The sequence below is a fragment of the Streptopelia decaocto genome (genome assembly GCF_964273445.1).
Source record: "Streptopelia decaocto genome assembly, chromosome: 14".
In the NCBI taxonomy this organism is placed as follows: domain Eukaryota; kingdom Metazoa; phylum Chordata; class Aves; order Columbiformes; family Columbidae; genus Streptopelia; species Streptopelia decaocto.
In genome coordinates, this window is record NC_138669.1 from 12,808,363 (window position 1) to 12,835,311 (window position 26,949).

Here is a 26,949-nt window from a genome sequence, read left to right on the forward strand (position 1 = left end):
CCCGCCCGCAGCCCCACACCCCCCGCCCCGGGGACCGAACCCAGTGAAGCCGCCGCCCCCGCCCCCCGGGACCCGCTCACCATAGGCCGCCCCCGCACACTCGCCCCCCCGCCATCCAGCCCCCTTTGTCTCCCCCGCGCCGCCGCCGGCTCCGCTCCGCCCGCCCGCCCAGGGACCCGGGCGGCGCCAGGGAGGCAGCTCCGCGCACCCCCAGCCCGCGGTGCCGGGGAGCGCCCGCCCCCGCTGCCGAGGAGAGCCCCGGTCAGGTAGGTGTGTGCGTGAGTCCGCGGTCCGACCCGGCGGGGCAGCGCCCGCCCTCCGCCCGGCGGCCCCGTCCCGCCAGCCCGGGGTCCCGGCCCTGCCCGCCGCAGCCGGGCGCTGCGGGAGTTGGCAGGCGGGCCCGCTCCCCTCCCCGGCCGCACACATGTTGAAGAGACTTGGCCGCCGCCGGGAGGCCGTTGTGCCCCGGCCGGACCGCGGGTTCCCGGCGCTGCCACCGCCGTCCCTGTGCCCGGGCCCGGCCGCCTCCCTTCCCCCGCCCGCCAGGGGGGACCACAGCGGGGGGCGTCCCGGCGATGGCGGGAGGCGAAGTGAGCGGGATGGCGAGGCGGTGAACGGGTCCGGCACCCCGGGGCAGCCGGGCGCAGCGTCTCCGCTGGAGCCGCTCGGAGAGCAGCGCGGCTGCGGCGCGATGAATGGGGCGCAGCGTCCCCGCCAGCCCAGGTGTGTGTGCCTGCGGGAAAAGGCGCGATCCGCGGGATCCCGAGCCCGGCACCAACTGCGGGATGGAGCAACGTTGACTCACCCATCCCTCCCTTCCCTACCCTGGGCTATAGTTACTGACACCCGTTTCTCAGACAAAGGCGGGGGAACCAAACCCTGCAGCCCGGCTGTGCAGCGCGGAGCTGCGCCCTCCTTGTCACGCACTCCTTCCACTTGGCACCCGCAGCCCGGGGGCGGGGGGGTGTGTTTGTGTGTGAGATTTCCAAAACAAGTACCACGCGTACGCGATGCTGGCGGTGCCCCCCTCTCCCGTTAGATCCGTATTGTCGCTCCCGGTTTATGGCCGTAGAAGAAAAATACCAGCCCCCACCCAAAATGCACCGCAGCCCAGTCGGCGGCGCGGAGCCGAGTGCGGCAGGGAGGCAGTAGGGGGCGCCCTCCCCGCGCCGGGCAGGGCTGGGGGGGGGACGGGGGGAAGGGAAGGGCCGGCGGTGCCACCGCAACGCGCCGCCCGCAGCCCCGCTCCGGCCTCTCCGCCGGGCGGGACGGCCCCGCCGCGCTCCCGCCGCCCCACCTGCCGTCCCGGAGCGGATCTCCCGGCCGGGGGCGCTGGGGGGCGGTGAGAGGATCCAGGGCGGCTCTGCCAGGTTGCGTGGAGGGTGTTGGCGATTGTATCAGAACTTGGCTGTGGCTTGTGGTGCCGTTTGCTCCATGAACTTGCATGGCTTTTCTCACACATCCCAGCGCACGGCTGCAGCGGTACAAAGTTGCGGGGCGAGGCGTTGGTGAAGCATCGAGCGCTTTGTCTGGGGCCATAGCGAGAGTCCGGATAACCGCACACTTTGACGTTCTGATATTCTTTGTTTACTGGATGTATTCAGGCCACTTGGTAGGTGTGAAAGAGGGTTTTTTTTTTTCCCTTTTTTTGAGTTTTGGGTTTGCTTTTTTACTAGCTGTGTTTCTATTTATTTTTACTTCTATTTTCTGTTTCTGTTTGGAGGTACAAGGTGTATCAGAGATGATGGAGACACATTCCCACCTGTCAGGGTATTGTGGAGCAGCCTCAGCTGGCTCCGGCGTAGCCGGGATGTGCTGCAGCCACCGGTCTTGCTCCCCCTGCCAGGGTCTCTGCTACTTGGAAAAACTTTTACTTGGGGACTCTGGTAACTGTAGGAGTTACAAGTTACCATCCTTCTAGGTGAGAAAGATGGATCATCCTGTTTAAAAAACAGAAAAGCTTTTTTAATTATTATCATTTTTGCTTTTAATAACCACAAACAAACCAAAGCTTGGTTCCTTTTTAGATGGGTATTTACAGATGTTGGGTAGTAATTCGATATCAGCACATCTACATCTGCTGTGATGTGTTTAAATCTTAAAATGTCAAAAAGAGACAACAAAAGAGAAACATACTGTTGTTAATAAATTTGCACTTGAGGCTGGTGGGTTGTAACATGACTGTTACATTTACTGAAAATTATTACAACAAATACTTAAATACACTTCTGTCAAAGTAGACATGTCCTTTTCGATACACAACAAATAACTAGTTCTCCTCCAAAAGTAATCCTAAACTACATGGTTTTCTACTATTTTTATAGTAAGCTGCCATTGCTAAGACTAATATAATTTCTTAATTAACTTTTTAGAAATACTTTTTTTTATCTAACAGAAATGAGATGCTCCAGCAGCTCTCTGAGATCATTGCAAAACGATAGATTTTGGTGCCCTTTTTTTTTTTGTTAAACTTGAAGTCATGGTCCATTAGACAGCTTTCTAGAAAGCATCTCTTTAGGTTACTACTATTTATGCTTGAAAGTATATTGTGTGGAACTATTAGAGCTTAAAAGTCATTAAGAGCTTGCAAGATCACTTGTGTTAATTTCTAGGATGGAGGTGTTTGGATACTCAAGGGATGGGGAAGGTGAGACAGCCCAGTGGTGAACAGTCTCTGCTCACAGTGCTCAGGAATGAAAAACCCTCACAGGAGAGGAACTTCTTGGCTGGTTTGCAAAGTTCGTGCCCTGCAGTGTTAAGCATCAGCTGCACCAACAGAACATCTAGGAAGGCTGCATGTGCTCCTCAGGATGAGATGAATAACCTCATTTTTTTTTCTGTGTATGTAGGATAGAAGTTACCAGTTGTCAGAAGATGCCCATTAGCATTTTCAGAATTGGTATGTGTCACTTACAGTGGTATATTACAACAGCATTTTAATTAAGCGTTAATAGTCTAAAGTATCATTCATTAGGTACTTACCAAACCGAGCTCTGCAGTTACTGAATGAGCTATTAAATTCTAGATGAATGCACGTACCCGTTTTCTGTGGAAGGTAAGTTGTGCTTCTGACACACTGCAGAGTGAATAATAGATGATTGTTCCCAACCCAGCTTTACCACTCCATAATAATAGTAAATATTGAAAGTAGATACTAGCATTTAAAGTAGCATTCCTGGAATAGATAACCACATCAGAATCTTATCAGTAGTCACAAGTCATATAGTCCAAATGTGTATTTTATAACTTTTTATTAAGATGGCAGCTGATTTGATTGATGTAAAGGCAGAAATTTGAACAAATGATTTTGTGGGAGCAAAGACAGCGCTCATAGGTTAATGTATTTGAAATCGCTGCAAATAAGATTTAGTGGCTCAATAGGAAATTTATTGGGGCGTTTTGTGGTTTTGCTGTTTTTTCTTTTTCAGAAAGGGGAAGTTATCTTTGCTCCACTACTTGAAGTTAGTTTAACAGAGACAAAATTTTATACATGAGGAATGAACAAAACAGTATCAGATATGATGAGGATCATAGTCGGAGGTCTGGAGGACGTGGGTGCCAGGAGAGGTGCTGCTCTGTCTGCATGGGCAAAGATGGGAGATTTTTTAAATTATTAGTTCACCTGCATTTCTACATTAATAGTGCAGGGTTTGCTGGGATTTTTTTTTAAGATGCTTGTAACATGCTTTTTTAAAGAAGATAACAGCTGACTGTTGGCCTCCCATCCAGACAAGAATTACAGTATTTATGATTATATTAAGATCTGCTCTAGGCTTAGGTTTTATATATATATATATATAGGGTATGTTTTTTATTAACATAAATGTAGCAGTGTTATTGTTACTGTGGAGGTAGTCCTGCTCATATAAATAAATACGTTGATAAAAGTGTATGTTTCCTAGTAATAGTATAAGCTATGGAGATGAGCATAAAAGGTACTGGTTTGAGGATAATGTAATGTAAATGTCTGCATACGCCTTGGAAGACAAAGAACTTCTGATTATGTTAATTTAGTTTTTAAAAAACCTTGTACCTCCTGAATACGTAGAAGGTTTGTTTTCACTCACCTGGCACTTTGGGAAGAGCGGCCTTGCTCTGCTGCTCAGCATGGCCAAATGGACCTGTTCGTTTGGGGCTTTCAGGAAGTACTTAGACCTGGTATGAAAACCAAATACTTGTTCTAGGTTTGAATGAAGACATTTTTAGAGAGGGTGTAACTCTTATTTATCTACCTGAGGGCCATATGCCTCAAGAAAGAATGTACCTTGTTTGGAGCTTCACTAGAGCTGGCTGATGTTGAAAGGTGAACATGGGGCTTGAATTTAGTGTCTCACTCTGATTTCACATTAGTGCTTTTGAATGAGTATAACGGTTGATGGTTTTGAATAAGAGTGGAATAACTACAGGTTTTTTTCTGCAGTGAGTCACTTTCAGCTACCACCATTTATATCCTTACTGGTTTCTTAAGGTGGCATTAGAGATTATTTGGACGAAAACTGATAATGGCTGTTGGGTCCTAAACCTGTATAGTTGACTCCAAACACTTCACATCTGCAGGTTCTTGGCTGTGCAAATCATGTAGCAAAATGTTTCATTTAAAATCTGCTTCCCAAGTAGTATCTGAAACAATTTACAAGAAATAGAAAGTAAGTAACTGTGTAAACAGCCTGTCTACTCAGGTAATGCCCTTCAGCTCATCCAGTCATTGAAATGTGGCAAAGGGATGCGCTCTAGCCTGGCTTCACTCTTTGATGTCTCTTCCCTACCCCCAGCTCCTCTCTTCCCAGCCTCACACCTCCGCCATTCTTTATTCCTTTCACCCCTTTTTACCTTTTCTGTGTATTGATTTCTGATGTGACTCTGGATCTGATAGTTCTTTGCTTGTGCCGCGGCTGGGCCAAAGACAGTGTTAGTGATGCAGATTCATAGCAGCAACAGTAAGGGGGCAAATGTCTCTTGAAATATAAAATAATGGTCTTTAAATGCCTTTTTTTTTCCCTCTAAAAAAGTAAAACTTAAGTTTGTGATCTTTTTGTTTGTTTGTTTGTTTTGTTTCCCCATTCCTGCTGCTGCTGCTATGAAGCCTTTTGAATATCGAAGGTTCCCGAGTCAGACGGAAGACAGCAGTAGCTGAGGTGGATTAACGCTGGAATGTAGTCAGGGCCTGGAACACTGGGAGCTATGCTTAGACAGAAAGGGAAAGAGGTAAGAAATGTGAAGTGGTAAGACTGATTTTAAGCTCTTGTTTATAGACTTTACCCAATCATGTAATGCCAGCATTTGTGCATAGCGTGTGTGAAGTGGTAAGGCAAAGGAAAAACAATTAGCATCAGCCTACTTCACAGACTATTTTTACACTTTAAATACTCAGATGCTAGCCAGTTGGCGAGACCTTTTCAATATCTAATGTATCTACTATCTGAGAAAGCATGTATTGGCAGGGGTTTGGATGAGCTTCCAAAACTGTTTGTGTGCTCTCTTCTGTTTTGTTGATCTCTTCTGCCACTTACACCAGCCTGCGAGCGATGCCTCTGCTGGACAGGCGGCACTGAGGGCTGCAGTTTCACCCTTGGTTTCAATCTCAGTGTGTGTGCTGCCCCTGGCAGGGCTGGGATGGGCCGCGCTGCCTCCTGCCTCTGCCAGCCCTGCTGCCCTTGGGAGCGCGGAGCCGCTCTGCCTGCACAGCGCTCCCGCTCGGCTGGCCCAGGGCTCTGCTCTGGCTGCTGACACGGTGGTGATGTCAGGAAGACACGACACACACGACAGGACTACCCTTTTCACTTGCGGTTTCACAATCGGTGTAATCCAATCATAAATTACGTGCATTTTGATTACATGCTTTGTTTTCACAGAGACTTCTCTGCCACTTTTTTACAGAAATGTTTCTGTGAGTTTTGGATTGAAAATTTCAAGATTATTCTTGATTTAATTTAAATGTAACTGCTTATTCATGAACCATGCTTATATTTCCAAATTAATTTTTATTCTGGGATTGTTCATGTTTAGCTATGATCTAGATGACAATTGGAATTGTAAAGCATATTCATGCAGCCTTTTTTCCTGATCAGTGAAGTGTGGATATCATGGTGTAAGCAAATAACATCCTTTGTGCTTCAATGATCTCCAGTCTCAATTTCAAATTTCAGCAAGACGTGCAGAGTTTATTACATTTTAAACTGAAATCTTTAAGAAATAGCCCTAAACATGCGAGACTTTCATACTGAGTATGTATATTACGTATTGATTTCACGGCACATGTGTGGATGCATATAATCGTTTCTCTTTGGAGATCCTGAACAGTCACAAAATATTATTTAAGATGGCGGTAGGTGTGCAAGCCTACTTCTGGAGCTGCTACTGCCTCTCATTTAAAATTTCCTATGCACTGAGGTATAGCATGCCCTAGAGAATGAATGCAATTTAAAACTGCTTTTCGGAATGCAGTAGAGATGGCCAGAATTGATGTGTTTCTTATCATGCGTGTTCAAAAGATCCTTCTTTAGAAAGCATTCAGATTTAGCTAAGGGCATCATTTAATGTAGTTCAGCCTAATAAGAAAACCCAACAGAAGTTCCCAGCAGAGTGGAAGGTAGCAGGTTAATCATCAGGAATAGGAATAAAGAGTTGTGGTTCCCAGAGCAATCGAAATTTGGCCATTTTGTGGTTTACATTTGGGACGTAGAAACTACACTGTACAGAACTTTTACTACTAAACAAAAGTTGATAAGGAAATAGTTAATTACTTCTTAGTTTTGCAGTTAGTACACACACCCACCAGATGGAGCTTCTGGCACCAGTGGAAAATTCCAGAAATCGAGCAAGAATGAGAAGTGTGTGAATGACTTGGAAGATTCTCTGTCTGCTGGACTGCAGAAGAGGGTTTTTTAACTTTTAAATAAAAACTGAATGGAGCGTAAGCCGTATCAGCCTTACTGATTCCTTTCACTAGAGCTGTCTGCCGTGCACGCTTTCCCTCTGCCGGGAAGTTGGAGTCACCCAGCTGAGGCCCCACAGTAAGTTCCAAAAAACCCGAGATAAAACAGAGTCTCCTAAGCCCTTGCTGAAAATTGTATAGAAACACCATGTTAAGATTTCTAGCCTAAGAATTTCCTCCAAAGGATTTTAAGTAGGTTCAGTGGGGTTTTCTTTTTTTAGTACCACATTTTAGATGGACTTCTGTGCTCTCCTGAAGCAATATTCACACAGGATGTCCAGAGAAGTGGTGTGTTAAACAGTCCTTTTTGTTTTGACACACAACTTGAAACTTTTTTTGATTTAATCTCTGAAGTAATTTTATATTTTTTAAAATTCTTTTTTGACAAAGGGACTTTTAAGAAATAGACTATTTGACTGTGAGGGGGAGTTGGGGTGGTTTTATGTGCACAGTGCTGCAAAAGTTTTACAATCCTTTAACCGGATGGCAAACCACATTTGTTAATTTCCTTCAGTTTCAATAATCTTAATTTTTTCCAGATGGTTTGATTCGGGTTTTCTTTTCACTTTGTCTTCCTAATATGCCTAGTCCTGTTTTGGGTATAGACACAAGGGAAAGGACCTTGGCTAGAGACACGAGTCAAAGGGCCCAGGGGTTGTGCTGGATGTGCTGGCTTAGGTGGAATTCACGTGCGGGGTCTGACGTGGCAGCTGCACACAGGGTGTTCTCGCGTGAGCTGAGGGGTGTTTAGACAGGAGTTCACTGAAGACCATGGTGTTACCTGGGCAGAAGCTTGGTGGTGCAGATGGCTGAGCGATCAGGCTGAGGAGGTGCTCTCTGTTTAAAATGTTGCCATGAGAATAGAGCGTGTGCTGTTACAAAACAGTCTCCATCCTAGGATTATAGCAGGCTTGAAAAATAAGCCCTTAGTTGTCTGGCGTTTCAGATGTGCTGTTAAACTGCAAATCTCATTACCTTCACAGGAGATGTGGGTGCACAGTGCTCTGAAAATTAGGCCAGACATGCTGAAATAAGGAGGAAAGAGAAGAGTCCAACAGAAGAAAGTGCAAATGCTTAACGTAAGGCGTGACAGATGTGTTGGGAGTGGACTCTTCATTTACTTAGTGCAGGGAGGGGAGATACTTAATTGCAACTCTTTTCAAGGAAGTTTTTAGTAGTTTGCGGTTCTTCCAGCTCCTCTGTTCTCCCTGATGTTTCTGCCCCTGGTATTTTTGATTTGCTCACCTTTCCACTTCCTGACTGTCGTTCTCCCTGCCCAGCTCTCCTGGAATGGTCAGGTTGCAGTCCCAGCCTCCGCCTTGCTGCAGGGACAGGCCGTTCTCATTACGTGCATACAGAATATTATACACCATCATACTGTATAGTGACATCTAACCTGCATATGTGAGGAGGCTGCTTTTCTATTGCTGTGGGAACCATAGGTTCATTTTCTTGCCTATTTTTCTTGTATTTTAGGGTATTTCACTCCGTGTTGCACTAACAGCCTTTGCAAATCTGCTTCGTGGCTGGCTTTTTAGAGCATGCTGTTCAATGCAGCTGGCTGGGCAGATCATGAAAAGTAGACCTTATTGTAAATGTAGTTGGAGCAGGGAGATAAAAAATACAGTGTCAAGAAAGTAACGGCCTTGTTCCATTGTGTCCAGACACATACACCTGCTGTCAGCTCTGATACATGCTACTGTATTGCACTGTTATATGTAAACAAAGAATTTCTTCAACTTAAAATATGAGCAAAATAAGGGCTAAAATAACGTTGCATTGTATAAAGTCAGAAAAATGCCAGGTGCTTGGTGATTCTCCTCAGCACCACAGTGCAGGGAAATGATACTCAGTCTTCAGAAGGCCCAGTATGGGATGAAGTAATTCCCTGTGCTCATTAGTTGTATCATCAGACGGATACACTAATTGTCACTGATGGGCTCTCTGCAGTGAGGAGTCAGAGGGACAGAGGTGAATTTGGACTCGACAGAGACACAGGTGCCCAAATTCTACTTTCTAGTTGGAAAATAAGCCAGTGTGAAACAAAGCAATCTGTCATCCATACCTGTTTGAAGACATGGCTAGTGGTTTTGTTAAAGCATATGCAATATTTGGTTTTGCCTCAATGTGAAGTATTTTAAGAATTCTGTCTTTTAAAATGTCTTAGAACATGTTAGTATCTTGTGTTGAAATCATACTTGCTGAAGAAAAACATTCTGTACTTTTAAGCTATGGATGTGTGGTCTGAATAATCAACAGAGTTTAAAACCTAACAATTTTAAACAGTAAAAACCCTTATTACTCGGAAAAGTAATTATAAATGACTCAACAAATTTTGCTTTTACACACTTCAGATTTGGTTGTTCCAGACTTTGTGATACTAATGTTATGTCTTATGTTTCCAGTCTGCTCAAGACTGAGTTTCTGTCCCTGGGTGGTGTGAGTTGAAGAGGTATCAGTCTTCCTACAGAAGCATGATCATTGACATGCTGTTACCCAAAAGAGTTTACTCCACAGCAGAGTTTACTTCACAGCGGTGTTTTAACTGACCATTTTAATCTGAATACTTCCCAAATGAATGTGTGTCCCCAAGGTTGTGGCTGAGAGCCACAGTACCTGTTTGAACTCCTAGAGTCTTGTAATTTAAGGTGGGACAGCGTTTGTATGGGAACCTTCTAGCAAAAATGACCTGTGCGAGGAAGTGCTGTTGGTATTTCACCTGGTACCTCATCTACACAGGGTGCAGCTACGCTGTGGGTTCTAGTAGCTCAGATGAGGTGGAAACTGAGGTCCTGACCATTTGACTCAAAAGGTTACATGAACTGTGGGCAGGAGCATTTGTCTCTGTATCCTGCTGGATTTCTGAATTGGGTAACTTAACTGAAATCTGAGCACTAAAAATACTCCTCAGGTAGCATCACCCAGAGAAAGCTGTTGTTTAAGCCATAAAAGTTCCTGCAGCACTTGCTGGAGTGCACTCTGCAGTAGCCCCGTGTCAGTAAAGGTACCGTAAATGTGGTTTATAATTAGCTTTGGAGTCCTTTGCAATGAAACGTACATTATAAATGTAAGACTGCCCTTATTACATTTCTTATCTCTTGTCTTTAACGCTTTGTTTTGTACAGCAGGATATGATCCTTCTTCTATGTCCGGGCTTTGGCCTCACACAGTAGGTGTAATATAATCGCTGAGGTGGGCGTTCTGGAAGGAGAATTATTTTTGGAGGCTTTTGCATGAAACTTGTCCAATGAGTCTGAGACGCCCAAGCACCATTAATTTTGGAGGTAAATGCCTCATAATATGTACTAAATAGATTGGGAAGAGTTAAGAATTTCATGTGGCGAAGTGTGGGCAAAAAAAGGTTGAGAGAGGATAATTCTGACTGTTTACTCCTGACATTTGGAACTTTGGAACTTAAAGGAACACCAACTTGGACTCTAGAAAAACTGGGGGTGTGGGGGACTTGGAGCTCAATCAGTCTGGCAGCTTCGCTGCGTATTCACTAGTTTCCTGGTTTAAATTTTCCCCCCTCTTTTGGTTTATTAAAACCAACAGAGGCAAAAGTGAAAGATGATTTTGACTACAAGAGAAATGGCCAGAGGGCCTGAAGTGCTGAAACAAACTGGGGAAAACCCTGTGATACCAAAGTGTAAAGAGGTATAGTTTAAGTTGGATGTTCCTTTAAGTTACTCCTTAGGATCTGACATTTCTTATTTGAATCTCAATTGAAATGTTTCATTTTGGAAATTCAACTGAAATATTTTTTTATAAGATATTTTCTATCATTTGTCTTTAAATCGCTCTGTCAAAGTGAGCTGGGATATGTAAGAAGGGAGGGGAGGGAAGGATGCTGTAGTTAACAGTGAAAAGATCAAGCCAAAAGGGGAAAAAAACCCAAAACAAACAAGAAAACCCAACACAAATGAAAGAAAATATAACAATTAGTCCCAAAAGAGTGTTTTTTAAATGACAGATTTAAAGTGTCAGTACTTGCCGGGGACAGGGGGGAGGGAAGGGAGAATAATTTGCATGAAATATTATTTACTCTGAAATTTATTCGTGCTATTGTTATTGGAATAAGGTTACTGATAAAATTATAAAGATAATGTACTTTTTAATAGTTAATAAGTTAAGTTTGCTCTAGTAAACAACAGTAATGTGGTAGTGTCCCACAGCCGATAGAGAATTGAGAACTGTGTTAAACATTTCCAGTGTCCAGGTTGCACTGACGATGTTGATCCTGATTTCCATTGCTTTCTGATTTTAACAATAACTCTTATCAAGAACTATTTAATACTCAAAACCAGGCTGTCCAGTAGAAAGCTATTCTGCACTTTTTAACAAAGTCATTTTTAGCATAACTAACTTGTTACCAAACTGCATGCATTTGTTTGACGATGCTGTTTCACTCTGCTGCAGCCCTTCCCTTTTAGTGTTATGGGTATTAAGAAATTTGGGGTTGAATTATTAACATGAAAACCATGGGGTCACGATACAAAGCGAACAAGGGCAATGGACTAGAGCAGCGGGTTGAAGTGTGCGGGGCGGTATAGTACATAGGGAAAAGGAACAGCTTTTAGAATAAGGGTTTGAACCATTGCTTTTTCTGTAGGAAAAAGATGGAGTATTGCATGCTGGGAACAAGTGCTTTCCATAAGGTAGCTAAATTTTAAAAGTACATTTGTTTCATTTTGTTTTAGGCTTTGCTTAAGTGTTCTAATCTAGTAATTTTGTCCTTTCTGCAGTTTTCATTTTGATTAGACCTCTGCAAAACTCTCTTCTAAACAAAAATTCAAAAACAAACCCAAAAAGCAAACCTGGGCCACAACTGCAGTTCGACATTTCTGAAATGTTGCTCAATGTGTACAGAAGAATATTTAAAGGATATTATTAATAGTATAAAATATTTCTGTGGTCTGTTTTCCATAGTTTCAAAATTGCAGATATTTAACACGGGTAAATTTAAAGATGTGAATGTTTTGGGTGACTACAGAGAAATGACTGAAAGTGAAAAAACCTGTTACAAAGTAGTCTTCATTGACAGCTCTTCAAAACAAAGCACCACGCCCCCCAAGAAAAGTGCTGCTCCTCTGGAATGTGAATAGTCACATTCTTCTTTCTTTGTTTTGTGAGTAGCAAGACATAACGCACGGAGACGAAGTTTGAGTAGATGAGTCAGGACTTACTTCATGAACTGCAGTTAATTGTTTTGGCCAGGTTTCCAGAGGAAACAAAGCTTATACGAGTTTTCAGATTGTGCTTTGTCTCCTTATCTCCCCTCCCTCCCAGCCAAGAACAAAGTTGGCCATTTTCAACTAAATTTGGTAGAGGTGGAGGACTGCAAAGATAAACACGCACCTTTTAAGTTGCATTCAATGTAGATCTCCAGGAAGAGAAGAAACTAAGGTTTGAACATTCTCAAGTCTCATTCACAACTCTCCTACCAGCCTGTTGGATGCAGCAATGCCAAGGGCTGCTTAAAAACTCTGTGGGAGGAGTTGTCAGGAGGAGGGGACGGAAACCCCAGGGTTTAGGCCCGGGATTTTCTGGGGTTGACTTTGCGCCAGCTGCAGAGGTGCCATCGGGGCTGCCTGGGGCTGAACGCAGCAGCTTGCCCGTCATTCTCTAACACAGAGCTAGCAGAGGGTTCTGAAGGAAAGAGAAGCAGCAGTAAAGTATTTGGGCTTAGTATTTGAAGTTTTCAGCTCCGAATGAGAGTTGTTGGTGCCTGAGTGCATGTATAGTATATTATTCCATGGATACGATATTATTACAGGTACAGCAGCAGCTCATGATGCCCCGTAAAGCTTTTCTTTCCCAGAAAGAAAAGCAGGCTCGTGCCAGGGAAAGGGATATGTTAAAAAAGAGGAGGAGGCGACAAGACTATCTCAAAAGAAGCGTGGAGCCGCAGAAAAATGCAGAAACAATAAAATGGCACAGGGATGATGAGAAGAGGAGAGAAAATGAGCAAGTTAAGGACAAAGATATCAAGAAGCGGTGGAGACAGGATGAGAGAGAACGACGAAAGAATGTGGACCCTATGAATTGGCACAGGGAAGATGAGAAGAGGGAAAATGAGCGAGGTAAGGACCAAGAAGGCCAAGAACCAGCAAAGAAAGGAGAGGGGGAAAGAGCAACGAAAGGATGGACCTTTCGAAGCAGCAGAGGGATGATGAGGGGGAGAGGGGAGAAGAGAGAATAAGAACACATGCAGAAATAACAAAAAATGTTAGTATCTTTTAGTTTTAAATTTGTAGGAAATCTGCTTTAATGAATTACAGTTCTTGCAGCACTAATTATTTTAATAAGACAAGATTGATCTAAGTATAGATGTATGCAAACTTGACGAGTCACAATGGGCTAGCAAAGGCTGGGTTTACACATTGCTTATGTAATTGCCTGTTTTGCACACATGCTCACACCTCATACTTTCTTCAACAGTACAGTTGATAAGACTGTGTTTCAGATCACCAAAAAGTACAGGTTTTCACAGTGTTCCCAATATGTGCAAATGAGAGCATTAGGAAGGAAAGGGGCAACCAAATGTGCTCGTAAGAGAAGGTAAAACCGATGTTTTATTTTATTCTTTTCAATAACATGCCCAAGAGGTAGTTGTAATTGCATCCCCAGGTTTATTCTGAGGTAGATTATTTAACAGAAGTTGTACGGAAGTGTAAATTTCACAGGATGCTGTTTAAGAAGCAGTCAGCTCAAGAGAGGCACGTTCTGTGTCATTAGACCTCGGGTGTTGGCATCAAATCAGTTAGCGTCACATTTGACTTGATAAATTCGGCCAACACCTTGGCATCCAGTCTGACAAACTGACAAACAGTAGCTGTTTACAGTATGAAGGCCCCTTCTAAAGTTGCATTTTTATTACATTTTATATAGGACTTTTTAATCTGGAGTTACGAAATGTGTTTTTGTTGCAGTAGCCCTAAAACATGAGTTGTAGGGAACTGGCGAGGGGTTTATTGGACTACTCAGACTCTCATCTGCTACAAGCCCACAGGGATTTCGAAATGAGCCCTTGGAGTAGAAGGGGTGGTGCCTGTGCAGACACAGGCCTCTGCTCCCCTCTGGGGCTGGGATGCACAGCGTGGGGAAGGTGCTGTCACCGCATCTTGGGTGACATAGCGCTTCTTCTCAGCAGCAGTCACGAATTCACTGTCTGGAAATGAGAAACTCATTTCGTCTTTCGGGTTTTCTGTATTTAACATATATTTGTCTTAGGATTGAGGATCTGTTTTTTTCCTCCACGGAAGTGTTTGGGCAGCCCTGGGGAGGGGGCCTGGCAGGACACAGCCACCCAGCAGAGACCAGAGTTGTGTTACTGCTAAAACCACTGACTCCTATGTGGCCGAATTATTTTGTTAGTCAACAAAACCAAAACGGTCAGCATACTGAATACGCATAAAGCTTTTCTTGTTAGTGCTGATCCTTCCTATTGAGCCTAAAAAATAAACTTGCAATGTTTAAGAGTGAGGGGTGAATGTTGCTTATGATGAGTAACTTCACATATTTCATTGTGAGGGAAAAATGCTCCTGAAATGAAATAGCAGCTCTGTACCTCTGTGCTCCAGTCAGGATTCATTGTAGGCCTGGGAGTCATCAGCTGGTAAAATAAATTGTATGTCAGCAAAATTGATAAATGCATATAAAAACAATTACTTCCAGGAGCCTCGGTTTTATTTCTGTAATTTTTTTATTCTCTTCGTTCCTAATTTTCACTCAGTACTCACTAGGAAAATGGAATTGTGGAGTTTTCTTGACTGACTGCTGCTTCTGACTGTTCTCAGCTCTGGGAAGTTACAGAAACTCACAACTATGTTCATAAAATTCCCAAAGGAAATAAGGGGAATAGCCAGATAGTGACTTTAAAATTATTCCTCTAGTATCATTAGCAATGTTGACATAATACTTTCCTTGTATGTTTAAAAAAAAAGGGCTTTAAAAGCCTCGTGTATTCCACTGCCATTGTCCCCCCAGTGGAACAGCTACTTCAGAAGAATCAGTGGCCACTGTGAGGAGCGTTGGGATACCCAGATGCCTGAATAAGCTGCACTACGGACTAGGGCTCTTTTCTTTATAGCTTTTAGGGATTCCATAACTGTTTCTTTTTCACTTGCCATTTCACGGTGATGCTCTTTGCAGACCCTGTTGAGTGCAGGACTCTTCCTGGCTGGATTGTGCAGGTCACCTGCAGGTCTGTGCTGGTGCTCATGGAAGCTTTGCTGATGGTGCAGACTGGCAGTGGTAGGAAGGAATTGGTGTCGTTTTCAGTTAAGCATAAAGAAAAGAAGAGAAAATCTAGAGTAGGTTTTCTAGAATACCTAGACTGGTGTTGTCTTGGCTCCTTTGCACAGCAAGATTTTCTTCCAGATTCTTTCTTTAGGTCTTTAAACTATTTCTGGATGAAACCCACCATTTTCCTAACTAGCCTGTGGCACTAGAACGATATTATACCTGTGGCTTGTCAGAACTGTAACAAAGTTCAAATACAAAACAAGCATAGCAAGCACGTTAATGTTGTCCAAAAATGAAAATAACATGATGAGGCAGATTTGGAATGTGTAGTTGAGAGGAAAAGGTTGTCTTGTTCTGAAATTGATGCATCTTTCCCGGAATTAGAACAGCATTGTTACCTTGGGGGTGCTTTGAAGCTGTATGGTGGAAGATCCTCTAATGCATTGTTGTAGATGGAGTTGGCAGAGCTGAAACAGTCTGACATCTGCTGCCTGATGCTATCAAAGGCAGCTCTTCTGGTGAGCTCCAAAATACAAAAGACACACCAGAGAATGAAGATTTTTAGTTACACTAAAATAGGAACAGCTTTTGGGGTCTAAAGACAGGTGGAAGCTTTCTCTTTTTTATCACCTGTGATAGTTTGGCTGATGCGGGGTTTTGCTGGTTTTCCCTCCTGTGTTCCTTATCCCCCTGGCAGGTGGTAGCTCTGCAGGTGTGAACACGGCGTGTTGTGAATGAGATGGGTGCTCCCCTCGGATGGGAGCGCTGCTTGCACTGAGGAAAAGAAACCCTTCATGGTTGCAACGTAGAACTCTAAACCAGGCATGCAGTGTTGTATTTTCCATGAATTATCTTGAATTCATCTTTTGACTCAGTTTTCTAGGTGGTTCCAGTCCCTTGGTAACTGATGCGTTAAAGGGCTGAATTGCATGGCCATGTTAATTTGAAGTGCTTGATGCTCCTACAGTGGGGACAGTGTGTTTTTATTAAATACTAAAAGTGGTTTAAAAATCACTTCGAGTAACGTAGCAGCAGGATGTGTCAGACTTTGCGTTCTGGAAGCGTTCAGAATAGTCACTGCAGTTGTTTCTGTCTGGAATTTGAAGTGCTAGTAAGAGTAGCAACAAGTCACTGCAAGTCTATCTAAATGCTAAAATCTATTTAAAAAAAACCCCTAGTATGTTGAAAAATATGGGGGTTGTTGGAACTTGTGTGTGACTATGCAGTGGTTAACTTGCGGGCTAGACCTTGTTAACTTTCTGCTTTTTTGTCATGCCATAAAAATTAAAGTCTTGATTTCCCGTGCTTAGGATATTTGCACTGTTAAGTTCCTAAAACTAAGCAGAAATTTTCTCTAGCAGTGGGTTTGTCCTTACTGTTCACTTGAATTATATTTTTTCCCAAATATTGTTCACACTAGTGCTCCTGAGAGCATGTTAAGGTGTTACACCATTTTCCCCCCGCTAGTATTTTCTTTTCCCACCGATGGCGAAAAGGGTCAGAGAACTGAGCCGAGAGGAAACCCTTTGCTGGGAGGCAGCGCTAACTGGAAGTGAGCTCCCTTTTTATTCATATTACACCTGTGAACCTGAGTTCTTTGAAAACAGTGAGGAAGCCTTTGATTTCAAACAGATGAAGCCAAATGCTGTTGCCTCTTTTGGCCTGCAGTTGTAGTTGCTTCTTAAAACTTGGACATAATTATTAATTTACATCAATCAGCCTATATGGTGTCCCGGCCCATTCCCATTTCAGGGTGTGATTCTGTTGAGTGAACTGATGTGGTTCCTGCGGACTTCTCAAACTTCAGAAGTCTTTGTTGTGATTTTATGCCCTAATTTTGAGGTGATAAGATGCACATACCAGAACTGCACTTGAGATTAAATTCTTCCTTCCTGGGACTCTTGCAGCCCATTAAAGCCAAGGATGGTGTTGCAGTTCAGTGCATGATACCATGTACACACTCCGAGTTCAGTGAAGTCTCTGAACTGTTGTTCCTCTGCTTACCTTACAAATAGTCCTTGCTTTGTCACAAACCCTTCCCTCCCACCCTCCCTTCACATTTTTGGATGAAGATCCAAGCGTGCTTCATCCAGGCCGCTTCGTTAACACACGTGCACTCGCTAGGAAACTCGTCTTTTCGTTCATGTTTTGCATAGTGGCTGTTGCCCATAGCAGTGAAATAGTTCTGCATGAAGTTTGGTTAAAATAGGTCTTTGCACCTCCAAAACGTGACTGTGGACTGGAGACTGAAGTGCAGTGTTTCTAATTTAGTAACGATACTCTGCTTTTTTGTAGCTTGTCTTTTCTGCTTCCATTTGGCTGCTGAATTATTCTAGGAATCAGTACCTGGCTGTGGCCTAGACCCTTACGCTTGGTGCTGCATCAATACAGAGCAAAAGCAGGTTCCAAATACTTCTCCTGCAGTCTGTTTATTTTACCACTATTTTTTGACTGGTACAGTCAGACATTTTGTGTAGTCACAAACCATAATAATATCAGACTGTATCTGCCACTCCACTAATTATGATTAAATGGGCAAGGAACTTCCCAAATACAATTAACTGTATTTGCTTAAGGAGGAGTTGTTTGTGAGGATTAGGTGAGCTGGATTCAGCTATGAAGCAGAATTTGCAAACTAAGGTTGATCTTGAGTTTTCAGATGTGAAGATCTAATGCTGTTCTCTATGCTGATGTGTTGGGAGAGGAAGATCTTGGTCACTTCTTGTCTTTAAGATCTGTCTGGGAGGCAGGCGAAAGGGCAGAGGCAAGATGGTGCAGACAGAACAGAGATCTATCCTTAGTCTTGCTTTCTTTATCACTTGGCTTTATATATCTCATGGCATATTTGGCATGTCTAGTTATATTAGACACAGTAATTAAGAGAAAGCATTTGATTCTTTTTGGTGAAGAAGTTGTTAGCAGTGTTTTGTACTAAAGAAGTTATTTGATAATAAGCATGATTTTCAGCTTGTGGCTGACTTTCCAGTTTACAAGTGATTATCGCCTAAAGACAAACATCACTTGTTCATGAGAAAAAAAAAATGGTTTCTTCACAAGCAAAATGAATAAATTCTTTAATCAGGGACTTTGGTTTTAAGGAAAACAGCACAGCTTGCTAGAAGGTTTCAAATGTAATGTTTTTCAGACACTGACGTTTCTACAATTGATACTAAGAACTTGGGTTATTGTGGAATAAAATTACTAGGACATTACCTCCTTGGATTTGAAGTTCACTTGAAAATACTCATTCAAATCCTGAACATATTTGACTGTGCTGCTTCATATATTTTTCCATGAGAAAATGGAGCGTGCAGGTAGCTGTGGAGCAGCCCCGGGCAGCACGAGTGAAGTGAGGCAATGAGCAGCGTCCGCCCGCTGCCCTGACAGAGCAGGAATTAGTGGAGCCAGAAGATGTTTCTTGGCTACAGTCATATTTTTCACTCTGGCTCGATGAACTGCAGCAGCAAGAACTTGTTAGAAATGGTGTTCTTGACTTGAAAAACAACAAAAAAACCCCACTATGCTGTGCTTTGAAAGCCAACTTGTGTTAGCTTAGCGTTCAGAGCCATACTTCCCAGTTCTGTTCAGGGAAGAGAGGGAATAGAATGTTAAGCATATTTTATTTCCAATTTGTGACCTGTGTTCAGGGATATAACTCAACTCTGTGCACTATGTGGCATTTTTTTGTTTTCCTATTAATGCAGTTGTGCTATCACACAAGTCAGGTCTGGTTTAAGTCATGAAAGAAGTGGCAGTGGGCTGAGCATTGAAAGCTACTTCATAGTGCCTGGCCTAGGAGAAGAAACTGCAGGCTGGAGTTGCTTTTTCCATCTGGAAATGTTAAGGTTCTCTTGCTGTTTCAACTACAGGTCAAAAATAGATAAAATGCTACTACTTGGAAGTTGCAAATAAGACACAACCTTACTAAACCATGGGCATTAATCAGTGGGCCAGTTAGGAGCTGCAATTCTTAGGCAACAGAATTTTTCCCATGAGTTTTTACCATCTTTTAAACTAATTTGTTAGTGATACTTCACAAAATTGGTATTGCCGCTCCTCAGCCCCATTCTTAAATATTTTCAATTACTATTTATGTCTTTAATGTCAAATGGATCTGGCTCGACTTTAAACTGTATTATACGTTTTTACAATTGAAGCAAAATTGCAACCTTCAATTGGTATTTTTAGTTGAGATTTTTAGTTCTATTTGGTGAAGTAACTAAACTAATTGTGATGCTGCCCTGAAACATGTAAATGTACTCTTCGTGGGCTTAATTTTTTAATACAACAATTTCTCCCTTCCGAGATAACTGTAGGTGTTGAGGGACTTTCCCGTTTATGCTGTTTTGCCCCTTCTCAAGGCGCAGGAGCCTCGGGGGTGGTTGTGTAGCTGAGCAGGGACAGCAGGACACGGGCTGGGAACTGCAGACACCCGCACCAAGACTAGTTCTTAGTGTTTGGAAGAAACCTTAGTGGTGACGGCTGAATCTGGGGATCCACATATCTTAAAACTGTAGACTTTGTTGCAGCTGGATGGTCGCGGTCATCAACGGCCGGTTTAATTGGAATGAGCTGGCTCTGTGTTGGGATCTGAAAGGGGGGGTTGTCTCAGCTCCAGTTAGAGGTGTTGAGGCATCTCTTGTACTTCTTCCAGTGATTTCTATATCTGAAGGGCTCTACCCAAGCTTTTGGGTCCCATCTTAATAAAATGTATGCTACCCAGCTTGGCAGCTGCTTAAAGCTATATATACAGTAAATGGAGGAAGCAGTATAAATTGCTTTTCCTGCCTACGTCTGAATGCCAGAAGTGTCTTTCCCACTGAGGAGATACTATTAAATGTATTACAAGACTGACACAAACCTCAAAGCTCATCTGACTGATTTTCAGATCTCTGTCTATGCACAAAAGTTAAATTGAGTTTTTAAGTAATTCAGCATAGGGGGTAAATTTCTTGTAAATACAAACACTTTAAAAACCAATTATTTCCAGATGCACCTGATTAGTCCTGCAGTAGTTGATACATCAGTTTGTTGGGTTTTCAAGTGCTCTCTTAAGTTTGTCGATATCTGGCTTTATGGCCTCATTTAAGAACAAATCAGACAGAAAATGTGGTAGTTTCTTAGTTAATGGTACAGCTCTGATACTGAGTTATATGGGTAAAACGAGACAGAAAACTAGTAATAATTAAAAGTGCAACACTATCAGACAAAACACATTTGACTTAAACCTGTTCTCTTACTTTCTTTTTCAATAGAAACTATGTTCCAACTCCCTGTCAACAACCTTGGCAGTTTAAGAAAGGCCCGGAAAACTGTGAAAAAAATACTTAGTGACATTGGTTTGGAATACTGTAAAGAGCATATAGAAGTAAGTATCGTACCTCCCAGGGGGTGTGGTTAAAACGCTCCAAAGTTAGTGGCACTGTGAGGTCTTTGGTGTAGGACTTTTTTTTTTTTTTTAATCTGTTTCACAAAATGTTAAATGTTTCCTGTTAATTTGGAAGGAATCCTCTGTATCCTGTTCCCACACCCTATTCCTCTGTTCTCATCAGTTTCTGAGAATGATTCTGGGATTCCATTTGCTACCCCTGCGTTGCTTTTAAGTTCTACACAAAGTAGGACTTAATGACTTGAGCTACAATGTACCTGCAAACACTTTTTACGAGTTAAATAATCACTTCTGTACCTGTGTTAGTTCCTACAAGGGAAGAGCATTTGTACTGCTCTTCTGGACAAACTCCATAACTCCCATCCCAAAGTCGAGCTTTCCCTCCTGAACAGTAACTTCTGTCCTGTAAATTCACACACTTTAACTCTTTAGAGTGCTCAGCAAATTATGAGCTGTTTGCTTCAGCTTTGCTGTTTCTGTCTCTTTAAAGAGCATTTAAAGGAGATGTGTAAAAGAACGAACGGCCAGTCCTTTCTGCGTGCAAAATTTGTGGAGCAAGTCGTAATTTTTAAGGGCAAAATTCTGACCTGAGATGATGTTACTTTCAGTGTTCACTTCAGTGGAAATACTATTTTTGAGTCCTTATGTGCTGTGGTCTTTTGCCAAAGATGAAACACTGAAGTACTTCATAGGATTATTTTTAATAGCAATTTGGCTTCTTGGACATCGTACATGTAGCCAAACTTTGAAAACTTGGTTCTGAATTCCTCTGTGAAATTAAAGTAAGAAAAAGCCCAAGCCAATCAAACAAAACCCACCACTCAACCTAACATCAGAGTTTTGCTAAAGCATCTGTGTGATATTAAATGTTTAGCACTAGCCCGGGAAAACTTTTCTCCATGTCTGCTTTTGAAAATGGGGCAGGTATGTAATTACAGTCTTGGATTAATTAGGAGGATGAGTATTGAAAGTAGTTCTTCAGGTGTTTTTTGATGTTGAGACAACTCGTCCTCCAAAGAGGTACATGGCAAATACTCCTGGTTCCTTGGGTTAACGATGTCCCGTTTGCCAGCCGCAGCTGAGAGGGCTGCACGCACCTCACAAGAGTTGCTTAAGGGAGAAATTGCTCTTTGGTTTTGATTCTCTGTGCTCTCTTCCCATCTTCCCCTTCTCCAGGATTTTAAGCAGTTTGAACCTAATGACTTTTATTTGAAAAACACTACATGGGAAGATGTAGGATTGTGGGACCCATCGCTTACAAAAAACCAGGTTGGTAATGGTTTTTGTTGACACGTCTCATTCCGAAGGTGGTTCATACTAAAGGGCATTTCACAAATATGCCAAGAGCTTTTTCTGCAGTTTTGCCTATTGATCTTCATTGGACTGGTGAAGGAAGACGTTGATGATTTAGCCTTGCATGCTAAGTTTAAATTCTTGAGGCACCTCTAAATTGGCACTTACCACATCATGTGTGTGTTCAGATGATAAACTTTTTAGGTTCTGATCTGCATCAAAAATTGGAGAGAAGAAATTAATCTAAAGATCTATTGCAGTGGGTTCTGAGACTTCAGAAACATTGTTGTTTAGAGAAGATCATGGCTGTTGTTTTTCTAAAACTGGCTTTTCAATGTGTTCTTTGTTTTAAGGACTATCGGACAAAGCCCTTTTGCTGCAGTGCATGTCCATTTTCCTCGAAGTTCTTTTCAGCATACAAAAGCCACTTCCGGAATGTTCATAGCGAAGACTTTGAAAATAGGATTCTCCTTAATTGTCCTTACTGTACTTTCAATGCGGACAAAAAGACTTTGGAAACGCACATTAAAATATTTCATGCTCCAAATGCCAATACACCGAGTGGAGGCATCAGCACTTTTAAAGATAAAAACAAACATGAGAGCCTTAAACCCAAGCAGGCTGACAGTGTAGAACAAGCTGTTTATTACTGTAAGAAGTGCACTTACCGAGATCCTCTGTATGAAATAGTTAGAAAGCACATTTACAGGGAACATTTTCAGCATGTTGCTGCTCCTTATATAGCAAAGGGAGGGGAGAAGTCACTCAATGGTGCAGTTCCGTTAAGTTCCAGTACCCGAGAGGAGGGTAGTATCCACTGCAAACGATGCCTTTTTATGCCGAAATCATACGAAGCTTTAGTACAGCATGTTATCGAAGACCACGAACGTATAGGATATCAGGTAACAGCAATGATAGGTCACACTAATGTAGTGGTTCCAAGATCTAAACCTTTGATGCTGATAACTCCAAAACCACAGGATAAAAAGCCCATGGGACTCCCGCAGAGGATGGGTGCCCTGTCCCCTGGAAGCGTTCGATCTCTTTCGTCACAACAGATGATGAACAGACTCACTATACCAAAGCCTACATTAAATTCCGCAGGAATGATGTCAAATGTTCACCTACAACAAAACAATTACGGAGTCAAGTCGGTACCACCAAGTTATGTTGGCCAGCCAGGCGGAAGGCTCAGCTTAAGCGGTAACGCAGCAGTTTCTATTCCACAGCAATCGCAATCAATGAAACAGTTTTCAGGCAATGGAAGGCCATACACTCTTGGAGGGGAGCAGAGGTCACAGGCCTCAGCAAGATTCTCTCTTCAGTCTGCCAACTCATCTTCTCTTTCGTCAGCTCAGCTGAAGCAGACGTCATTATCTCAGTCGCAGGCAGCTTCAAGAGTATTAGGTCAGTCTGGCTCGAAATCTGTAGCTGCTACGGGTCCTTCCAGTGTCAATACGTCATCCACACAGAAGTGGAAAATCTGTACTATCTGTAATGAGCTGTTTCCCGAGAATGTGTATAGTGTCCACTTTGAAAAGGAGCACAAGGCTGAAAAGGTGCCTGCAGTAGCTAACTATATAATGAAAATACACAATTTCACTAGTAAATGTCTATACTGTAACCGCTATTTACCCACTGATACATTGCTTAATCATATGTTAATACATGGTCTGTCTTGTCCATATTGCCGTTCAACCTTCAATGATGTTGAAAAGATGGCTGCTCACATGCGAATGGTTCATGTTGACGAAGAAATGGGACCTAAGACTGATTCCACGCTAACCTTTGATTTGACATTGCAGCAGGGTAGTCACACGAATATACATCTCCTTGTAACCACCTACAACCTGAGAGATGCTCCTGCTGAATCTGTAGCTTACCATGCTCAGAATACTCCCCCAGTTCCTCCAAAACCACAGCCGAAAATCCAGGAGAAGTCTGATGTACCTGTCAAAAGTTCTCCGCAAGCAGCGGTTCCCTACAAAAAAGACGTGGGGAAGACTCTCTGCCCTTTGTGCTTTTCAATCCTAAAAGGCCCCATCTCTGATGCGCTTGCACATCATCTACGGGAGAGGCATCAAGTAATTCAGACAGTTCATCCGGTTGAGAAGAAGCTGACCTACAAATGCATCCATTGCCTCGGTGTGTACACCAGCAACATGACGGCCTCCACCATCACGCTGCACCTCGTGCACTGCAGAGGGGTGGGCAAGACTCAGAACGGGCAGGACAAAGGCTCTTCGGCGTCTCGGCTGGGTGCTCCGGCCGTAGCACCCGTGAAACGTACTTACGAACACATGGAGTTCTCGCTAATGAAGAAAAGGAAGATGGATGATGACGACTCCCCCTCTGCCTTTGAGGAGAGGCCTGAAGAACCTGTTGTTCTAGCATTGGACCCCAAGGGTCATGAAGATGATTCCTATGAAGCCAGGAAAACATTTCTTACAAAGTATTTTAATAAGCAACCGTATCCCACTAGGAGAGAGATTGAAAAGCTGGCTGCCAGTTTGTGGCTATGGAAATCTGATATTGCATCTCATTTTAGTAACAAAAGGAAGAAATGCGTTCGAGATTGTGAAAAATACAAACCTGGTGTGCTGCTTGGTTTCAATATGAAAGAGTTAAACAAGGTTAAACATGAAATGGATTTTGATGCAGAATGGTTGTTTGAAAACCACGATGAAAAGAATTCCAGAGTCAATGTTAGTAAGACTGTTGATAAAAAAATAAGCTTAGAAAAAGATAATGAAAGTTCCTCAGACAGCTATGAAAATATAGAAGAGGAGTACAATGAAAGTGGTAGTCCATTTGGTCAGTGTGTTCCTGACATTGGTGGGAAAACCTCTTCTGAGAGCATCGTGGAGAACGCAGAGCACAGCATATCCAAGGAAATCATTGAAGAAAATACATCACAGTCTCCGGAGAAGCCAGATGAAAAACCAGAGGAAAGCTCGAAATATGAAGAGATTCTTTCTGCTGAAGAGCCAACAAAGCTGGTGGGAGATGTTTCAGATAGCGAAGGTGATCAGGATGATCAGGATGATCAGGATGATGCTGTTGAGTGGAAGGATGGAGCTTCACAGTCTGAGAGTGGGCCCGGTTCTCAGCAGGTTTCTGATTTTGAGGATAATGCATTGGAAGTAAAACCAGAAGCATGGACAGATGAATCCTCCCAAAGTGAAGATGCTGGTAGCAGTAAACCGACTGTTGAGACAAAAGGGGGTGGATCTGAAAGTGATGAAGAACAGTCAAAGTGGAAGAATCGTTCCTATGGAAAAGTAGAAGAGTTTTGGTCTAAAGACCAGTCGCAATGGAAAAACACATCGGAGATGGAGGAGAGCTTGTCGAACCAGCAGATGGAATGGCAGAACAGCACAATTGACAGCGAGGATGGAGAGCAGTTTGACGGCGTGGCTGCCGGCGTGGCGGAGCCGATGCACAGCAGCCTAACCGGGGTGGAGCTGAGCAGCCAGCAAGCGTGAGCCGCGCACTCGGAAGCGTCAGGAACACGATCCATCTCCCGCTGACCGAACACCTTCATTTCAGTGTGACTGCGAAGCTTGGCGGCTGGCTGGTACTGACTGGTGCTGTCTTGGTGTGAGGGCGGGCGGTCGCGGCCGCTCTGCCCGGGGTTGTCTGAGGATGCTCTTGGCGAATCTGGCTTGAGAAATACCTGCTGGGCTGAGCACAGTAACTTAATGTGAAAACAGATAAGCTGGTGGCTCCAGAATGCACAGAAAAAGCAGAGGTTTATTTTATCTGCATTTTCAACATTTATTTCACTCTTGTACATGTTCAGTTGGATGTCTTTTTAAACATTACCCTTTTTCACATGGTAGTGTAGGGCCAACCATCCAAGCTACCAGTTCAACGTGTATAGTAGACTATGGGGAAATTGATTTTTTTCATGTATCATTCTGAATAGTTGAAATGTATATTTGTACAGTCTTTTAGACCTATTCAAGTGAAGCTTATGAAATTGTTCTTGTGTACCCATCATAGATTTGTTTCTCTTTTTTAGTGTTGCCCTGCTGTGTAATAAATGCTGTATCTAGTTTACCTAGCAAAAGCTTGAAACTGCTATAGTATGAATTTTGACAAACTTAGTTTTTGCACATAACCTTGTACAATCTCAAACCAGAGGCCAGCAACATAAAATATATCTGGACTCTATTGTATTATAGAATTTTCTTGTTCTGAATATCCTTGACATTACAACCGATGACAAACGTATTTCAGAGCCATTTTCTGAAATCTTTTAAGCTAAAAAAAGAAAAATCACATGCAAGAAACAAGTTTGCAGCTACTAATTTTGACACCTTTTAGATCTGTATAAAAGTGTATTGTGTTCAAGCAGCACGCTGAAACAAAAGTGCTGTGTTTTGGATATTTAGTTTTATCTTTAGTTAACACCAACAAGGTGTTGTATTCATTTATACCATCTAATATATGACACACTGTTGTAGTATGTATAATTTTGTGATCTTTATTTCCCTTTGTATTCTTCATTTAAACATCTAAATAAATTGCTGTATTGTGCTTAATGTAACTATTTGCTTTATTACATGCAAGTGCTGCATTCCTGGTTGGTAAATCCCACCTTGCTACTACATTCATTCCTTTTGTTTTTGCCACGTGCTCCACAGCTCTGCTGGGACATGGATGTTTGGTACTTCCTTACTGAACAGACTGATCTCCTTCAGGGATATCGAAAATCTACAAAATGTAGATTTGGCTGGATTTGTCTTCACTATTTAGCATTCTAAACCACTATTTTATAAATAGGATTATAGAGATTTGCTTGTTCTGCACCCTGGAGAAACAAGGTTTATGTATTACTTATATTTTTCATCCCATTGTATCTATATGAACAGAGATCACTTTCACGCATTAGGAAGTTACCTAGAACTGTCTCTCTACGTATTGAGGGTAAATGGCAGCAAAGGTATTTGAACACCTATGATTTAGACAAGAAGGTTTTCCAAAGTTTTTCACTGAAAATGACTTTTCAGTCAATCAGGTGAGAGTTTGGTAACTATCACTTTCAGATGTCAGTGGGTTGCTGACCTTTTTCCCAACACAA

At 42.7% G+C, this 26,949-nt stretch overlaps 1 protein-coding gene across 14 annotated transcripts; it reads left to right on the plus strand.

Moving 5' to 3' along the window:
• Positions 1 to 26,415, plus strand: ADNP (activity dependent neuroprotector homeobox). Of its 14 annotated transcripts, none has more exons than XM_082065717.1 (11): positions 1 to 266; positions 2,850 to 2,899; positions 5,084 to 5,205; positions 6,751 to 7,013; positions 7,918 to 8,013; positions 10,060 to 10,218; positions 11,547 to 11,592; positions 12,711 to 13,017; positions 20,437 to 20,549; positions 21,747 to 21,839; positions 22,217 to 26,415. In XM_082065717.1, exons 7-11 carry the CDS (start codon positions 11,554 to 11,556, stop codon positions 25,346 to 25,348), a joined length of 3,684 nt encoding a protein of 1,227 aa, XP_081921843.1. In that variant the 5' UTR covers positions 1 to 266; positions 2,850 to 2,899; positions 5,084 to 5,205; positions 6,751 to 7,013; positions 7,918 to 8,013; positions 10,060 to 10,218; positions 11,547 to 11,553; the 3' UTR covers positions 25,349 to 26,415. The 14 variants fall into 14 exon arrangements, with proteins under 14 accessions (XP_081921843.1, XP_081921847.1, XP_081921848.1 ...); XM_082065721.1 differs by having other exon boundaries at positions 6,759 to 7,013; XM_082065722.1 differs by lacking the exon at positions 6,751 to 7,013 and having other exon boundaries at positions 10,063 to 10,218.
• Positions 26,416 to 26,949: the final 534 nt, after the last annotated feature.